This window comes from Panthera pardus, unplaced genomic scaffold (genome assembly GCF_024362965.1).
Source record: "Panthera pardus isolate Hobbes unplaced genomic scaffold, ASM2436296v1 HiC_scaffold_25, whole genome shotgun sequence".
NCBI classification, from domain to species: Eukaryota; Metazoa; Chordata; class Mammalia; order Carnivora; family Felidae; genus Panthera; species Panthera pardus.
Window position 1 is genome coordinate 62,119,369 of NW_026526821.1, and position 18,792 is coordinate 62,138,160.

Genomic DNA, 18,792 nt, shown 5'->3' on the forward strand with positions numbered 1-18,792 from the left:
TTTCATTTCCCAGTGAAGGCAGCATTTTGTTAGCTCTTTTAGTTGTACAGGGCGGGGGATTTGTGACTTTTAGGGATAATCCAGCATAATCTTGCCTCTGGCCTAGGGCATAACTGAAGAGCTCTTTTAAAGCTTGTTAACGTTGAAACTTCTATGTTCAGATCTCAGGATATTTTCTTTAAGTGACATTCTTTGGACTTGCTCATTTCAGTGCTTAGAAAATTATTTCCTCTTATAAGCCATCTCCACATACAGGTCCTGAAAGTGGGAATTTAGCATGTTTTAGGGACTCTTTTTAAGTCCTTGTGCCTAGAATATGGTTATAGTGAGGGTGTTCGTGGGAGCTAGGGGAGAAGTAGGCACAGACTACCTCGTGTAAGAATTTGATGAGTGATAAGAAGTCACTGAAGGATTTTAAGCTAGAGATTGGATTTATATTTTCAAAAGATCGCTTTGAATTTTTATTGAATAGATACAGTTCAGAAGTGGAAATAGAGAAGGCTTGCTAGGAGACTATTGTAGTAGTGGGGGCCAGAGATTGTGACAGGTTGGATAGGGGCAGGAATAGTACAGATGGAGAAAAAGGATGGCCTTGAGATATATTTCATAGGTAGAGCCAACAGGACCTGCTGTGGTGAGTTGGAAAGATGGGCCAGGACTGAAGGGAAAGGTGAAATTAGGATGACTCAGATTTTTGGCTTAAGTAGCTGGGTGGTGCTATGAGTTGGGGACTCGGGGCTTAGAGGATAGTTTTGGAATTGTGAAATCCAGAGTTCCTTTTTAGACATACAAGTCTAAGTGCCTTGCCCAGTGTCTGGTCCAGAGAAGATAATCAGCTCTTTCACCCACCACCCAATCTAGCTGCACATTATTTCACTTCGTTTCATAATGATATAGTTATTCCAGCTATTGGGAATGGGTGTCATTAAGATCATTGGGGTCAGAAAGTTGAAGTGATGTTTGGTAGACAGCCAATAGACAATTTTTATTGGTATAGTATTTTGGGTGACTAAGTTGGTACAGCGAAGAGCCCTTATGGCACTAGGATTTCATTAACATTTTAAAATATGAAAGACCCATCACATGTCCATTTCTATTTGTTTCTGTTCTAGGCTTCTTACACAATGAGTTAAATAACTAAGGTGTCTACATTCCAGGCGATCTTAGACAATCATAGACTTTTACAGCCTATAATTAACTACGGGTTGACTGGCTAACGAAAGGGAAAGTATGTAAGAATAATTTAAAACTCTAGACTAGCACTGTCCAACAGAACTCTCAGCAATGAAAAAATGCTCTGTATCTGTGCTATCTAACATAGTAGCAGCTAGCCACATCTGTCTGTTGAACACTTGAAATGTGGCTAGTGCAAATGAGGCACTGAATTTTTAATTCTGTTTAATTTTTATGTAAACAGTTGAATGTGGCTTATAGCTACTGTATTGGAGAGCACATCTAGGTGGTCAGGTTTGCTTGTAGAATATAGTTGTCTTTTAAAAACTACAGGTGTTTGTTATTTTTTGTATGGACTCACTTAAAAATGACTTTGTATTCCCCCAGCACATAACAGCATGTCAGAGGGCAGAGCTCTAGACAAGTGTGGGAAAGATGACTTTGGATCATAATTTTCTTGTGGGTATAATATGCTTATACATACTTTAAAACTGATTATATTAAAGAGTCATTTTTTGGCAACCAGATGATCGTTAAAACACCTGTGTTGTGTGAAGTACGTGTGGCCTGGTCCTATTTCCTCACCTGTTTACAGTGAATCAGACGTCCCAATAGATGTGGAGACAGTCACATCAACCCCTGTGCCGCTCTACGACAATCAGAAGGCACGCAGTGTGATGAACGAGTGTGAACGGCATGTCATCTTCGCCAGGACCGATGCAGATGCTCCTCCTCCACCAGAGGACTGGGAGGAGCATGTCAACAGGTAGGCCGCTGCTCGGGAGGACTGGTCACTACAGGGTTAATAGTCATCACCTTGTAAATATTTTGTATCATCATCTTCATTGAAACACATCTGTTAGGAGCTTATTTCATTTGCAGCCACACAAGTCAGAATGTTTTCTTTTTTGTTGTTTATTTTAGAGAGAGAGCACATGTGCGCGAGAGCACACACAAGTGGGGGACGGGCATAAAGAGGGGAACAGAGGATCTGAAGAGGGCAAATCAGAATGTTTTCTTAACTCTCTGTGTTATAACTCTCAGCTCAGGATGCAGTGAGGTGCTTGAGGAGGGCTTGCGTCTTACCCATCTTTGCATCCCTGACACCTAGGACACTGCCTGGCACATAGTAGGCATATAATAAATGTTTATTGAATAAGTAAATGAATCAAATATGATAGGTATGACTAGTTCTGTATTTTACATAGTACAGGTTTTATATGATATGGGACTACAAACAAACCATTAAATAAGAGTACATTTGTAAGATACTGTACTTACATGGTCTATAACTAGAGTAATGAAAATGGAGTCGCTTGAAAAGCTAACAGATGTTTGATTTGCATGGCTTTTAAAAATAGTTTTGCAATCTGGTTTTGAGGGAACACTTCAGCCCATTTTCATGAGTTTGTTAGCTGATTTTATTCCCATGCTTCCCACTGACCCAGGGGACTCCACTCTTCTCCAGTTCATTTGTCATTGTTTCTTTAGCATACTTTGTTTTACATTTTTTTAATGTTTTATTATTTATTTTTGAGAAAGAGACAGAGTGTGAATGTGGGAGGGTCAGAGAGAGAGGGAGACACAGAATCTGAAGCAGGCTCCAGGCTCTGAGCTATCAGCACAGAGCCTGACACAAGGCTCGAAGTCACAAGCTGTGAGATCATGACCTGAGCTAAAATTGGATGCTTAGTGGACTGAGCCACCCAGGTGCCCCTAGCATACTTTTTTTTTTTAAGTTTATTTATTTATTTATTAGAGAAGGTGCAAGTCACGGAGGGTCAGAGAGAGAGGGAAAGAGAGAATCCCAAACAGGTTCCACACTGTCAGTGCAGAGCCCAATGGGTTTGAACCCACGAACTGTAAGATCATGACCTGAGCTGAAGTTGGATGCTTAACTGACTGAGCCACTCAGGCGCCCCTCCTGAACAAATGCTAAACAAATAACATTTGTTTATTTTTTACTTACTGCATGATAGCGTTATGAAGATAAAATTTATGTACCATACAAATTACCTATTTAATGTGTACAAACAGTGGTTTTTACTTTATGCACCACCACAATTTGGTGAACATTTTTGTCATCCACAAAAGAAACTATACCCATTAACAGTCACTTCCATTTCTTCCCAACCCCTTCAAGCCCTGACAACCTCCAGTCTACTTTCTGTCTCTCTAAATTTGCCTACTCTGGATGTTTCATATAAATGGAACCATACAGTATGTGGCCTTTTGTGTCTGTCACTTAGCATAATATTTTCAAGATTCATTCGTGTTGTAGCACCAGTTAATACTTCATTCCCTTTTATTGCTGAAATTCCATTGTGTGGATATACCACATTTTGTTTATCCATTCGTCACTGATGGATATTTGGGTTGCTAACATTTTTTGACTATTTTGAATAATGTTGCTATGAACATTCATGTACTTATTTTTTTGTGGACATATGTTTTCAGTTCTCTTGCATATATACCTAGGAGTGGAATTGCTGGGTCATATATGGTAACTCTTTTTAACTTTTGAGGAATTTCAGATCATTTTCTTTTAAAAAATTTTTTTTAATCCTCAAATCAGTTTTCTAGGTGTGCAGGATGGTTTAGTGTTGATCTGGCTATTTCATGGACACGAGACACAAAAAAAACTTCCGTGCTGTTCTGCCATCTTGGCTCCTCTTTTTAAAAAATTTTTAAAAATGTTTATTTTTGAGACACACACACACACACACACACACACACACACACACACAGAATGCGAGCGGGGGAGGGACAGAGAGAGGGAGACACAGAATCCGAAGCAGGCTCCAGGCTCTGAGCTGTCAGCACAGAGCCTGACGCGGGGCTCAAACTCACAGACTGCAAGATCATGACCTGAGCTGAAGTCGGACGCTCAACCGACTGAGCCACCCAGGCGCCCCTCCTCAGACCATTTTCTAAAGGGGCTACACCATATTACATTCCCACCAGCAGTGTGTGAGAGTTCCAGTTTTTTCACATGTTGGCCAGTACTAGTACTGTCTGCCTTTTTTGTTTTTATTATTATTCTAGTGGATGTGAAGTGACATCTCATTGTGTTTTTAATTTGCATTTCCCTGATGGCTCTATCTCTATTTATCTACTATGTGTAAGGGAATGTTAAAATCTTTACATCAATAGTTGATAGGTAGTAAACTTGCCATAATGATGGAGATCTCTTGTTTTATAGTAAAGAGGAAGAGGTAGTTAAATAGGAAGAAGGGTACAAAGGTTTGAGGCAATTGGCATGATTTACGAATCTGGTCAGAAACAGGGAATGAGATTGAACAGGTATACTTGTGTAAGCAAAGTAGTAGCTATTGTAAGAGGAGCCGTTCTGCACCTGGGTGAAGAGCTTGTGAAAAAGTTGTTTGGGGTCTTGGATTGGAATTAATGTTGTGCCCTAAGAAGGAGAAATGCTCTCCAGAGCTTTACCTAAACAGGGACACTTCTGCTGTAATTGAAGATCAATGACTGGAATATTAACCAGAGTCAGTGAATTCAGCAAAACGGCTTATCACCATTGTTACAGTTAATAGTAATAAAAAAAATAGTGACAATGGTAGTAACAAAAAAGAACTACCATTTGCTGAGTGCTTCCTAGGTGCCAGGCATTGTGCCAAGCGCTTCATATGCATTACTTCTTTTAATCCTCACAATAATGCTCTGAGATATATCCCTTCTCCATCTCTCTTTTATAAGATGAAGAAACTGAGCTCAGGGAGTTTAAGAAACCTTAGTTTAGGAAGTGGTGGAGCAGAGATTTATTCAAAGCAAGCCATCTGACTCCAGAGTTCAGTGTTTTTGGCTGTGTACCCTTTCTTTAAGGGCACATCTGTCAAAGAGACACCAGTTAGTGGTGGCTGAACAGGGTGGCCTCACACCATCCTTTTGTGGTGTTACTGGCTGCCTTGTCCTCAGTTTGCAATTTCTGAAACTGCATGGGAAAAATGCATGAAGTTTTTTTTATCTATTCACCATGGTCGTGATCAAGAAGTTTTGGGGGACTCTTCAAACTTAACCAAAGTCATTAGAGACTTAATGCATGTGAATATCAGTTTCTTAATTTATAAGAAGAGAAATAACTTGCAAGGCAGATGAGATACGGGGGTGGCCTGGCCAGAGCATCGATTCTCAGTTGGAGTCTGGGAAGCTGTTCTGTTCCAGAAATGGGTGGTGAGTGGACATTTTGCTCTGGAAGCACCCTCCTTCAACAAGGCAGCTAGCACCCATCTTTCCTCAAAGCAAGATGGGCCCACAAAGTAGGCCAGGGTACATCTTCACCTGCCCAGTCCTGCAGAGAAACATTGACCGAGTCTTATCTTTGGCTTGTCTTTCTCCATGTGGATCTCCATCCTTCTGTTATGACATTGCCACAGATTGAAATGATTAATTAGCGCTCAGTTTATCTCAGATTATTTGTTTTTTAGTGTCTGATGAGATTTTGGAGGCGTCTTCTCATTAGCAACAGGCTTACAAACCATCTCTTCAGGTAGGTCACTTTTGCACATAGCTAATTTCATTATTTGATGATACTTACTGGCTTCAATTTCAGAGGTCACCATTTTATGACCTTGTACCTCCCCACCCTCACCCCCTGAATTCTGGATGTGTAGCCTGTGTAGAGCTTGCAGTTAGTTCCCTCTGCTCTGATTATAATCATCTTGTTTCCATTCTTTCCCTTGACTTGATTGTTAAATTGCTGCTTCTTTTCTTCCTGTATAAAATCATGTAAAATTACCATTTCCCACATCAAGAACTCATGGGCTATAGGACAGCACTCTAGAAATCTGTTTTTCCTCAGAGCTTATTGATCTATCAGTAGAGTCAGAAAATTAATTTTTATTGTTAGTGCCCCTTTTCCCCCTTTTGAATTATTTTGGTAGAAACTACCTTTAGATAGCTTTCTCTGTATAGATAATTAGGGCCACCTCCCACCCCCAACTAACTCTTTCTCTAGTAATGCCTGATATTTTGTGAAACAGTTTAAATATCCCTCTCTGCCTGATTTAATTGTCTAGATCAGGGGTTGGCATACTGTGGCCCTTGTACCAAATTTGACCTATTGCCTGTTTTTCTATGGCCCATGAGCTAAGAATGTTTTTTCCATTTTTAAGTGGTTGAAAAAAAGTCAAAAGACACGTGAAATTCAGATTTCTGTGTCCATAAATATAGTTCCATTGGGACACAGTCATGCACGGTATTTAGTTATTGTTCATAGCTGCTTTTGCACTATACCCACAGAGTTGCAAAGTGGTGACCCAGACCAAATGGCCCACAAACTCTGAAATAACAAAGTCCGTTATAACAAAGTTTGCTAACCTCTGGTTAGATCGTGTTCTTATATCTGCATGTCAAAGTCATGTGACGTGGAGAACCTTTGAAAATGGTTTACATTTGCTGGTATAGCAATGTTGTCCTGAGGAAGTTGGACTGGCTTTTTTTTTTTTTTCTCCCAGATGTTTTGTCAAATGCCAAGTTTAATTAGATGCACAGCTTTTGGAAGACATTTAACAAAATACTTCTGACACATGATATTTCTCAGCATTGCTCAAATGAATTTTAGGACATTTCCAACATTTCAGTAAAAGAATCTAGTGTCCTCAAGCAGGTTGTCTTATCTTAGAATTCAGAACTTCTGAATTCACCCAAAGGAAAATTGTTCCCCGTTTAAAATTTGCTCTAATTATATTTCTCGATATTGTGTGTATCTATCTGTGTATTAACCTTAATTGGATGTTTGATATTTTGAGTCTAAGGTCCTTGAGTTGTTTTTCCCTCTCCCACTCCCTCCCTCTTCCTTTTTGCCTTTCTCCTAGTGTCTAAACAAAGAATTTTTATAATCTGAAAAAAATAAGTGTGGCCTATTCAGTCTCTCTGATGTTCTTTGTCTCTCCTCGTTTGACTTTTGGTTAAAAAGAAAATCCTTTAGACATTTTAATATTGAGTTAGTTTCCTTTAAAACAGAGAATAGATTGCCTTTGAAAGTATCTGGCTTTTCTGGGACCAATGTGACTTTGGCTGCTTTGGATAAGATGAGCCAGAGGTCAGACATCATTCAGGTTCTATCAAAGCTTGGGGAACATGAGATTATCTGATCTCATCTAAGAAATGAAGAAAAGGCACTTTTGCACTCATGAAAATTGAATTGGTTTAGGTGGGGGGAGCACATTGACTCACCGCAGTTCCCATCAGCTATTTGACTGTTTAGACTTGTATTTAAAATTCTGTCTCCTGTTTTTAAAATTTTCCTTAATTATATCTTTTGCATGCTCTTTATCTTAATCTTGGGTTAGATCATTTTTTTTTTCCTGCCCACTTAATTTTCCAGCCTCCCACGAAGCTAACAAAATATAGAGAACACGTTTCAGTTCTTGGAATCACTTTGTTATATATCCAGCAACAATCCTAAGAACTTTTTCTGGGATTTAGACTCTCAACCTTGTGGTTTTTCAATTTAATTTCAGCTGTCGTTGGTGTATGGTAGTAATTTCTAAGTAGCTTTCTAGCCCCCATTTTGTTCACATCATTTTCCTTGCTCTCATCATTTTGGGTTTTAGAATAAATATAGAGTAAAAAAAACAAATAGAGAAAACATCCTGTTATATAATAAAGAGCAGGATAATTTTGCAAAGCTGTTGGTGCCTTGTAAATAAATTATGTCTTATTCTCTGTCCTTGGAATTAAAGTATGCAACATGATTGATAGACTTTGGGAAAACACAAGAGATTATTGAACATGAAGAAATTGTATTCATTGCTTAACCTGTTTGATTAAAAGTGAGCATTATTACCGGGGGTGAGGCTACAGTGTAATACTACTTTTGAAGTGTTGCAGTTTCTTTAAACATATTATTTTCACAGAACTTCAAATTTGAAGTTTCCAGAACTGGAAATTTGAAATGTTTAACACAGCTAGCTTTTGATCTTTTGTTTCCACTTCAAGAAATACTTGCATTCTACAGAGATACTTGCATGCCCATATAAAGATGTAAACAGATGTGTGTATGTGTGTATTGGTGGGGAAAGAAAGGGTGGTCACTGCAACTGTGTATAATAGCAATAAAAGGCACAACCTAAATGCCCACCAATAAGGTAGAACCAGCCATTAAAAACAAAGAGGTGTGTTGGGCGCCTGCGCGTCTCAGTTGGTTGAGCATCTGACTCTTGATTTCAGCTCAGGTCATGATCTCATGGTTCATGAAATCAAGCCCCGGGTGCTCTGTGCTGACAGCATGGTGGAAATACATCCATGTATTTCTAAGTCCACCTGAGAATCACTACCCATGAGAAAGATACTACTCATAGGAATGTGTTGTGCATTTAAATAATGTGCAGGAAAATGAGATTATGAAACAATCACAGGTCTTCCTGATCCCAAGGTATCCTGAGTCCCGACATTGAGTTGAAGCTTCTCCCCACCTCCCAAGTCAAAAGTCTCTGAAATTATCAAACCACCACAAAAATGGACTGGATTCTGATAAAGTAGCAGGAATTAAGCCAAGAGAACGAGGGGAAAATAAGAAAAAGGACAATTCCACAAAACCTGAGACTGCTTTTACTACCCCAGGTTACAGAAGGGTGGGAAGCTTCAGAGGTTAAGGGATTTAGCTGTAGCAAGGATAGCTACTTAAGATAGAGGGTGCTTCTGAATTCTTGATCATGGACTTCAGCTACTCTCTTAAAACTTCTGCTTCGTCAGTTATCATAGCTACCTGAGTTTTTGGTTGCTGGAAGGAGGTCCTCAGAGGTCGTGCTTTCCACACCTATTTTACAGACAAGGATACTGAAGACACACAGCAAGCTCTTTATTACAGAGCTGATTAGAGTCCTGGCTCCTAGTTAGTGTTCTCCTGGACTGTGTGTAACTAGTGAGTTGTAAAACCTCCACCAAGGTGGAGATTTTATTTTTTATTTTACTGAGGACCATTATTTTCTCCCTTTCTAGAGGGTATTTACTCTAAGGACAGTATAGGATAGTTGTAAAAAGTGAATAACAAAGGGCAATTTGCCCTGCATCTGCATATTTACTGGGCCATGTTACTAGTATTCTTAGATGACCTGTATAAAATAGGGTATCTTGGTGGTGGTGTATGATGGAAGGGATACTAGTCTGTTATAGAGTAAGAAAAATTGAGATTGTTGAAGTTTCAAGCAGCCTCCTTCATTTTGCCCATCCTGGTATCAGGAAGGGCTCAGTTGACAGTTGAACCTGAGTCCTGTTTTGGCATTCCTCTCCTGCTCAGTACCCATGTGCTTAGTGTGGTAGGGAGTGTGAGGGTTGGAATCTGTACTCAGCTGTTTACAAGGCTTGGTATATAATGAATGTGCATACAGTTCGTCCATTTATTCAGCAAATGTTTAAGTGGCTCTTATGTGTCAGACACTTTTACATGCTGAGGATGTAACACTTAAAACCGATAAAAATCCCTGCCATCTTGGCATTTACATTCAAGCAGAGGGAGACAGACTAAACAAAGAAGTAAAATGGAGCATGAGGTGGGGAGCTGGCTGGAAAGGGGAATAGGAAATCTGGGTGTTGGTAGTTTTTTTTTTTTTTTTTTTTTTTTTTTCAACGTTTTTTATTTATTTTTGGGACAGAGAGAGACAGAGCATGAACGGGGGAGGGGCAGAGAGAGAGGGAGACACAGAATCGGAAACAGGCTCCAGGCTCCGAGCCATCAGCCCAGAGCCTGACGCGGGGCTCGAACTCACGGACCGCGAGATCGTGACCTGGCTGAAGTCGGACGACTGCGCCACCCAGGCGCCCCTGGGTGTTGGTAGTTTTAAATAAGGTTGAGTCAGGGGAAGGCTCATTAGAAGGTGATGTTTGAGCAACAACCTGAAGGAGAAGGAGCCATTGTTTCAGGTAGAAGGGATGGATGACAAGGGCCCAGTCTGTGATGTAGAGTGGGTTGGGGCATGTGGTGAAGCCCAGTAGGTCAGGGGCAGTCAGGGATGATGAGGTTGGAGAGACTGTTGGGTCTAGACTGTAAGGAGGTGGTTGTTTTCAACTGATTGAAATTGGGGCCACTAAAGGCCTTTGAGCAGAGTGACATGATCTGACTTAGGTTTTTTGATTGATTTTCTTTTTCCCCCGTAATTGATTTTCCAAACTGACTTTCCAAAAGGTTGTACTAATTTATATTTCCATCAACAAACTATGGAGAGACCTATTTTCTTACATTTTCAGAACACAGAGTATTAGTAAACTTCTTAATAACTTTTAAGTCACTAAATAATAACTTCATATTTATTTAATCTTCAATAACTTTTAATAACTTTAATGTTTAATAACCTGATAACTTTGTAACTTCACCCATTTGATAGGTGAAAAATAATGTTTTATGACTTTAATTTGCATGTTTGATTTTGAAGGGAGTTTACTTTTTTTGTGTGAACTGCCTTTTTCATTTTCTTTGCCCATTGTTTTCGTTTCGAGTGTTTTGTCACTTCCTCACTAATTTTCTGGAGGCTTTTTCTATTTTAATGAAATGGCAAGTACTTTTTCCATTGCGTTTTGACTTTGTTTATGATAGTTTAGTGTTTTCCTTTACAGAAGTTTGAAATTTTTATTAATCTTTATATCTTTAATATTTATCTTTCTTTTATGGCTTCTGTTTAGGTCTTAGGTCATACTTAGAAATGTCTCGCTCATTCTGGGTAAATATATATTTGCCACTTTTTTCCTATTCCTTTTGTAACTTTATATTTTTTAATATTTAACTTTTCTACCTAGAATTTATTTTGGTATAGTGATACGTAGGTGTCCAGATTTTCTTCTTCCTATTGGCTAGTGGTCATCTCAGCGCTACTTACTTTAACCCTACTGATTGAAATGCTGCTATGATCTCATTCCAGGTTCTCATTTGGGTCTGGCATCCACTTAAATTGTTTTTTTAAAGGTAACTTCATCACCAGTTTTTTTGTGTGTGTGTGGTTTTTTTTAAGGCAGTGGGAGTTAATAAATATTGATTGGGCATCTATTACTTTCTCTTAATCTCTTTACGAAGATTACTGACCAGAGTTGGGAGTATCAGAGTCATTAAGATTGCCAGGAATGGGCTGAAGGAGGCTTTAAAAGCCCCTTGTAATGAGGTGTGTTGAGGTGGGAACAAGAGCAGGAGGACTAGTTTCTAATTGCAGGGCGTTTACAGCTAAGTTGGAGGACAATACACAAAGCCTTCCCTAATCAAAGTAGAAGTGTGTATGCCAGTGGCATGTGAATATGGTTCAGTACTAACTTACATGGAACAGACCATTCAAAAGTTAATTTGCTAATTGTGTAGTATACAGAAAAATATTAAAAATATACACAGAAAAGGGAGAGAGGTAGTTTGGGGTGGAATATTAGGGAGTGGGAGAAAAGCGTCATCTGTTATATTCCTAAAGCATTATTTTTGGGGTGCCTGGGTGGCTCAGTTAGCTAAGCATCCAATTCTTGATCTCAGCTCAGGTCTTGATCTCAGGATTGTGAATTCAAGCCTTGTGTTGGGGTCCACACTGGGTGTGAAGACTACTTTAAAAAAGAAAGCTAATTATTTATTTATTTATTTATTTATTTATTTATTTATTTATTTATTTATTTATGTTTTTTAAAGTAATCTCTACACCCGCCGTGGGGCTCAAACTCACAACCCCGAGATTGAAAGTCACACGCTCTACCGACTAAGCCACCTAGACCCCCCCCCTAAAGCTAATTAAAATAGGCCTCTTATCTTAGTCTGAGGTTTTAGTACACTAAAATGCTTGTTCATGCTGTCTTTTTTTGTGAAATATTAAACTCTTGAAACTCTTGAAATTCAAATATATTTGTGCAATGGTGCCATGCTTTTATTAGTGGATTATTTTAGCCTCTAGATAATTAGCTTTGCTAGCCCTGAAAAAATTTCACTCATAACTGGTTTTGACTTATAGTATATATATTAATATAAATGTAAACTAAGGTGACTTATGGGCAGGATTGGGACCAGAATCTAGGTCTTGTGCTTTAGCTCAGTGGTCTTAGATTAAAGCTGCTTTGAGTTCTATTGTTTCACAGTGGAGACCAAAAAAAAAAAAAAAAAAAAAAAAGTGGCGTAATCTTTGTACAGTGTACTTGCATGAGGAGTGTCTCCGGAGTTTGACTTTAATTCCTCAGAGTTTCTCTTATAGGACTGGTTGGACAATGGCCCAGAACAAGCTCTTTAACAAGATCCTCAAAGCCCTGCAGTCTGACCGGCTTGCCCGCTTGGCCAATGAAGGGGTAAGACTCTAGAAGGGCTCTGCCTTGTTCAGCCTTACTGGCTGACTACCTTGACGATCCCCCTACCTACTCCAGTTGTTAATAAGGTGGCCCTTCATGTGTTATCACTTCACTTACATCATCCAGGCTTGCAATGAGCCAGTACTACGCCGTGTTGCTGTGGACAAGTGTGCGAGGAGAGTGCGGCAGGCTCTCGCAAGCGTGAGCTGGGACACCAAGCTGATCCAGTGGCTGCATACCACCCTGGTGGAGACCTTGAGTCTGCCCATGCTGGCTGCCTACCTGGATGCTTTGCAGACACTGAAAGGGAAGGTAAGGCTGTGATTGGCATCTGTCCTATCCTGGGGTAGCAGTCTCTGCTGTGGGTTCAGGAAGTGGGGTTGGGCAAGGTCACTGCCTGGTCAGCCTGGAGGACATGACTGAAGATAAATAGGAGACGTGTTATCATTTCACGTTTTGTCTGGTGTAAATGTCTTCAGTCCTGCTGTCTCCAGGATGGAGCGTAGGGCTTGAAAACCAAAATGTACTTTAGCCTCTCTAGTCCTGTCTGCAGCTGGTGGTTTGAGTCACCTCTGAGGTCAGATGAGAAAAGAATTACCACAGAGGAGACAAAGGACTTAACAGGGAGGCGTGTTGAGAAGGAGGCAAGAAGCCGACTTAGCTGTTTGGAGTACAGGATTGCAGAGTGGGGAGTTTTCCAGAGCATTGTCCATTCTAGGCTGCGCTCTCAGCAGTGGTTCCTCTATTCTCAGATTCTTCTTAGACTATCAGGTTCTGTCTAAAATTTTTTAAAATTTATTTTTTATTTTTATTATTGAAGCATAATTGGGATATAGTTTCAGGTGTGCAGCATAGTTTCTTGACAATTCTGTACATTACTCAAGTGTTCCCCACAGTAAGTGTAGTCACCATCTGTCACCATAGAATGTTATTATAGTGTTATTGACTAAATTTCCTATGCTGTACTTTTCGTCTCTGTGACATAATTTATTTTATAATTGGAAGTTATATCTCTTAATCCCCTTCACCTATTTCGCCTGTCCCCCAACTGTCTTTCCTCTGGCAACCACCAGTTCTCTGTATTTATGAGTCTGTTTTGTAGCTTGTTCATTTGTTTTTTAGATTCCACATATAAGTGGAATCACTTGGTGTTCGTCTTTCTCTGACTTACTTCACTTAGCATAATATCCTTCAGGTCCATCCATGTTGTCACAGATGGCAGAATCTCATTCTTTTTCATGGCTGAGTATATTCCATTATATATATACCACATCATCTTTATCCATTCATCTGTTGGTGGGTACTTGGTTGCTTGCATACCTTAGTTATTACAAATAATGCTGTAGTGAACATAGAGGTGCTTATTATATCTTTTCAAATTAGTGTTTTCTTTTTCTTTTTTTTTCTTTTTTTAATGTTTATTTGTTTTGAGAGAGAGAGTGTGCGAGCAGGGGAGAAGCAGGAGAGTGGGGGGGAGAGAGAGAGAATCCCAAGTAGGCTCCATGCTCAGTGCCGAGCCCAACATGGGGCTTGATCCCACGACTATGAGATCATGACCTGAGCTGAAATCAAGAGTTGGACTCTTAACTGACTGAGCTAACCAGGCACTCCAGTGTTTTCATTTTCTTTGGATAAATACCCAGCAGTGAATTTCTGGTTCATATGGTAATTCTATTTTTAATTTTTTGAGGAACCTCCATATTGTTTTCCCCAGTGGTTGCACCAATTTACATTCCCACCAATAGTGCACACAAGGGTTCCCTTATCACCACATCCTTGCCAACACTTGTTATTTTTTGTCATTTTGATATTAGCCATTCTACCTGGTATAAGGTGGTGAGTGCTTGTGGTTTTAATTTGCATTTCCCTCATGGTTAATGATGTTGAGCATCTTTTCATGTGTTTATTGGCCACGTGCATGCCTTCTTTGGTAAAGTATTCAGGTCCTCTACCCATTTTTTAATTGGGTTATTTATTTTTTGGTGTTGAGTTGCATAAGTTCTTTATGTATTTTGGATACTAACTCCTTATCAGATCTATCATTTGCAAATATCTTCTCCCATTTAGGAGGTTGCCTTTTCATTTTGTTGATGGTTTCTTTTGCTGTGCAAAACCTTTTTATTTTGGTGTAATCCCAATAGTTTATTTTTGCTTTTGTTTTTCTTGCCTGAGGGAACATATCCATAATTATGTTGTTAAGGTCAGTGTCCAAGAGATTACTGCCTATAGTTTCTCCCTTCCTTCCTTCCTTCCTTCCTTCCTTCCTTCCTTCCTTCCTTCCTTCCTTCCTTCCTTCCTGTAATGTTTGTTTGTTTTTGAGAGAGAGAGAGAGAATAGGGGAGGGGCAAAGAGAGAGGGAGACACAGAATCTGAAGCAGGCTCCAGGCTCTGAGCTGTCAGCACAGAGCCCGATGCTGAGCTTGAACCCACGAACTGTGAGGTCATGACCTGAGCTGAAGTCAGACACTTAACTGACTGAGCCACTCAGGCGCCCCTGTGATTTCTTCTAGGAGTTTTGTGGTTTCAGATCTCACATTTAGATCTTTAATCCATTTTAAATTTATTTTTGTGTATGGTATAAGAAAGTGGTCCAGTTTCATTCTTTTGCATGTAGCTGTCTGGTTTTCTCAACATAATTTGTTGAAGAGACTGTATTTGCCCCATTGTATTCTTGCCTTTGTCATAGAGTAATTGATTATATAAGCATAGGTTTATTTCTGGGTTGTCTATTCTGTTTCATTGATCCATGTGTCTGTTTTTATGCCTCAATCATACTGTTTTGATTGCCATTGCCTGATAATATAGTTTGAAATCAGGGAGCATGATGTGTCTAGCTTTTGTTCTTTCTCATGATTGCTTTGGATATTTGGTGGGTTTTTTTTTTTTTTTTTTTTTTTTTGTGGTTCCATACAAATTTTAGGGTTGTGCTATTTCTGTGAAAAGTCCTGTTGGAATTTAATAGGTATTGCATTGAATCTGCAGATTGCTTTGGGTATTTTGGATATTTTGGATATTTTAACGACATTCTTCCAATCTGTGAGCAAAAATATCTGTTTGTGTCTTTTTCAGTTTCTTTCATTAACGTCTTACATTTTTCAGTGCACATGTCTTTCACTTCCCTGGTTAAATTTATTCCTTCCTAGGTATTTTATTCTTTTTGATACAGTTGTAAGCAGGATTGTCTTTTAAATTTCTCTTTCTGCTAGTTAGTTATTAGTGTATAGAAATGTGACAGATGTTTGTATATCGATTTTGTATCCTGAAACTTTACTGAATTTGTTTATTAGTTCTTTTCTTTTAATTAAATTAAATTTTTTAAATTTACATCTAAGTTAGCATATAGTGCAACAATGATTTCAGAGGTAGATTTCTTAATGCCCCTTACCCATTTAGCCCATCCTCCCTCCCACAATCCCTCCAGTAACCCTCTGTTTGTTCTCCATATTTAAGAGTCTCTTATGTTTCGTCCCCCTCCCTGTTTTTATATTATTTTTGCTTCCCTTCCCTTGTGTTCATCTGTTCTGTGTCTTAAAGTCCTCATATGAATGAAGTCATATGACATTTGTCTTTCTCTGATTTCCCTTAGCATGATACCCTTTAGTTCCATCCACATAGTGGATGACACTTAACTGACTTGCAAATGGCAAGATTTTATTCTTTTTGATTGCTGAGTAAGACTCCACTATATATATATGTATATGTGTGTGTGTACACACACACACACACACACACACACACACACACACATCTTCTTTATCCATTCGTCTATTGATGGACATTTGGGCTCTTCCCATACTTTGGCTTTGTTGATAGTGCTGCTATAAACATTGGGGTGTCTACGTCCCTTTGAAACAGCATACCTGTATCCCTTGGATAAATACCTAGTAGTGCAATTGCTGGGTCATAGGGTAGTTCTATTTTTAATTCTTTCAGAAGCCTCCAGACTGTTTCCCAGGGTGGCTGCACCAGTTTGCATTCCCACCAGCAGTGCAAAAGAGATCCTCTCACTCCACATCCTTGCCAACATCTGTTGTTACCTGAGTTGTTAATGTTAGCCATTCTGACAGGTGTGAGGTGGTATCTCATTGTGGTTTTGATTTGTATTTCCCTGATGATGAGTGATGTTGAATATTTTTTCATGTGTCGGTTGGCCATCTAGATGTCTTCTTTGGAGAAGTCTATTCATGTCTTTTGCCCGTTTCTTCACTGGATTGTTTTTTGGGTGTTGAATTTGATAAGTTCTTTATAGATTTTGGATACCAGCCCTTTATCTGAGATGTTGTTTGCAAATATCTTCTCCCATTCTGTCAATTGCCTTTTAGTTTTGCTGATTGTTTCCTTCACTGTGCAGAAGCTTTTTATTTTGATGAGGTCCCAATAGTTCATTTTTGCTTTTGTTTCCTTTGCCTCTGGAGATGTGTTGAAGTAAGAAGTAAGAAGGTCAAAGAGGTTTTTGCTTGCTTTCTCCTTGAGGATTCTGATGGCTTCCTGCCTTACATTTAGGTCTTTCATCCATTTTGAGTTTATTTTTGTGTATGGTTGAGAAAGTGGTCCAGGTTCATTCTGCATGTCGCTGTCCAGTTTTCCCAGAAGCACTTGCTGCTTTATTCCATTGGATATTCTTTCCTGCTTTGTCAAAGATTAGTTGACCATACGTTTGTGTGTCCATTTCTGGGTTCTCTGTTCTGTTCCATTGATCTGAGTGTCTGTTTTTGTGCCATGAATTTGTTTATTAGTTCTAACAGCTTTTTGGTGGAGTTGTTAGGGTTTTCTGTATATAATATGTCATCTACAAATAGTGACAGTTTTACTTCTTCGTTTCTAATTTGGATGCCTTTTATTTTTCTTGTCTAATTGCTCTAGCTAGGACTAATAGTAATACTGTGTTGAATAAAAGTAGTAAGAGTGGGCATTCTTATATTGTTCCTGATTTTAGAAGAAATCTCTTAGCTTTTCACTATTGGGTATGGTGTTAGCTGTGGATTGACCTTTTATAACCCACATCACCATTGTACTTTTCATTGTCCAGTTTCTCAAAACCTTTTTGTTTTTCTAAAGACTACCTTTAACATTAAAAAATTTTTCCTTTTCCCTAGGTCACTTTGACCTTTTGTGGGTAATGTGAAATTCCCAGAGATATTTCTTCTCAGTGTAAGCATTAGAATGTCTGAAACTTATATTTTACACATCTGTGAGGTCACATTTCTGGTGAATAGTGAAAAATAGGATATAGTATAAATCACAATATACACAATACATAAGTTATATTATTTTGAACACAATAACAGATTTCCTTAATATGCCAAAGTTTGAAGGCAGTATTCTAGATGAAAATGCAGATTTAAAAAAAAAAATTTATAAAATCAATATGTTCATTGAAGAAATTTAGAAAATACAGCAATCTAAAAAGGGAAGAGCTGTCCATAACTCCATAAAGATCACTATTAATATTTTGTCATATTTTCTAACAGCACTTTTTCTCTATTTTATTTTTAATATTTTAGTAAAGTTGTGTTCCTGTGTTACTACAAATTCTTTTAAATACCTTAAATTAACCCTTAATATCTAGTTATATGGATAATTTGCTTAACCACTCTTATAGATATATTTAGGTTGTTTCATCTTTTTGATTATTATTGAGAGAGAATTTATCTTTTGCATTCCCCCCACCCCCCCCCCCCCCCCCCCCCCGTGAACCCTATATGTGTGTGTTTGTGGTTTTGATATATTTTGTTGGGAAAGGTTCTCAGAAGTAGAATCCTTTGGGAAAGGGATAGGAATGAATTTAAGTCTCTTGATGCATATCACTGGGGTCCTTTCCAGAGGAGTGTATCCGTTTACCTTCAGTGATGGGAGACATACTTTTCAACTATCCACTTATTTGTACTTTTGCCCCTGAGTAAAGTTTGAGAGGCTTAGTTGAAGTCTGTCTGTGGCTCATAATGGGGTTCTGTCCTCCCACCGTATTACTGTGGTAGACAGGTCTCTTGCTTCACACTGGAAGCATCTTTGCTTTTGCTTTTAGATCCCTACTTTGATTGACCGGATGCTTGTGTCATCTAACACGAAGACTGGGGCTGCAGGAGCTGAGGCCTTGTCCCTCCTGTTGAAGAGGCCCTGGGATCCTGCTGTGGGGGTGCTTTCTCATAACAAACCAGTAAGTTAGAGCAGCTCAAAACTTAACTTTGGCCCATGAAGTTTTTAGAATCCAGTCTCAGAATCTTAGCAAGAGGGTAATAAATGACTTAACTTTTCCCATTAATAACTGGTTGTGTATACTGCTTAGCATAGTTTCATAAGGAAATTAGCATTGGTTGGGATAAGAAAGGTATTGGGATACTTGGGATTTTGTGGAGCAGCACC

At 38.9% G+C, this 18,792-nt stretch overlaps 1 protein-coding gene across 11 annotated transcripts in view; it reads left to right on the forward strand.

Annotated features, from left to right (window-relative positions):
• KANSL3 (KAT8 regulatory NSL complex subunit 3) overlaps positions 1-18,792 on the forward strand; it is a 42,923-nt gene that overhangs the window by 2,280 nt on the left and 21,851 nt on the right. For 6 of the 11 annotated variants that reach the window (XM_053890637.1, XM_019462712.2, XM_019462825.2 and 3 more), the window contains exons 3-6: positions 1,769-1,939; positions 12,339-12,429; positions 12,556-12,741; positions 18,455-18,586. In XM_053890637.1, coding sequence (XP_053746612.1) covers positions 1,769-1,939; positions 12,339-12,429; positions 12,556-12,741; positions 18,455-18,586 — 580 coding nt within the window. Of the gene's footprint in view, positions 1-1,560; positions 1,633-1,699; positions 1,940-5,615; positions 5,678-11,045; positions 11,090-12,338; positions 12,430-12,555; positions 12,742-18,454; positions 18,587-18,792 lie in introns of those variants that run through there. The other 5 variants (XM_019463118.2, XM_053890636.1, XM_053890638.1 and 2 more) reach the window with 5 other exon arrangements.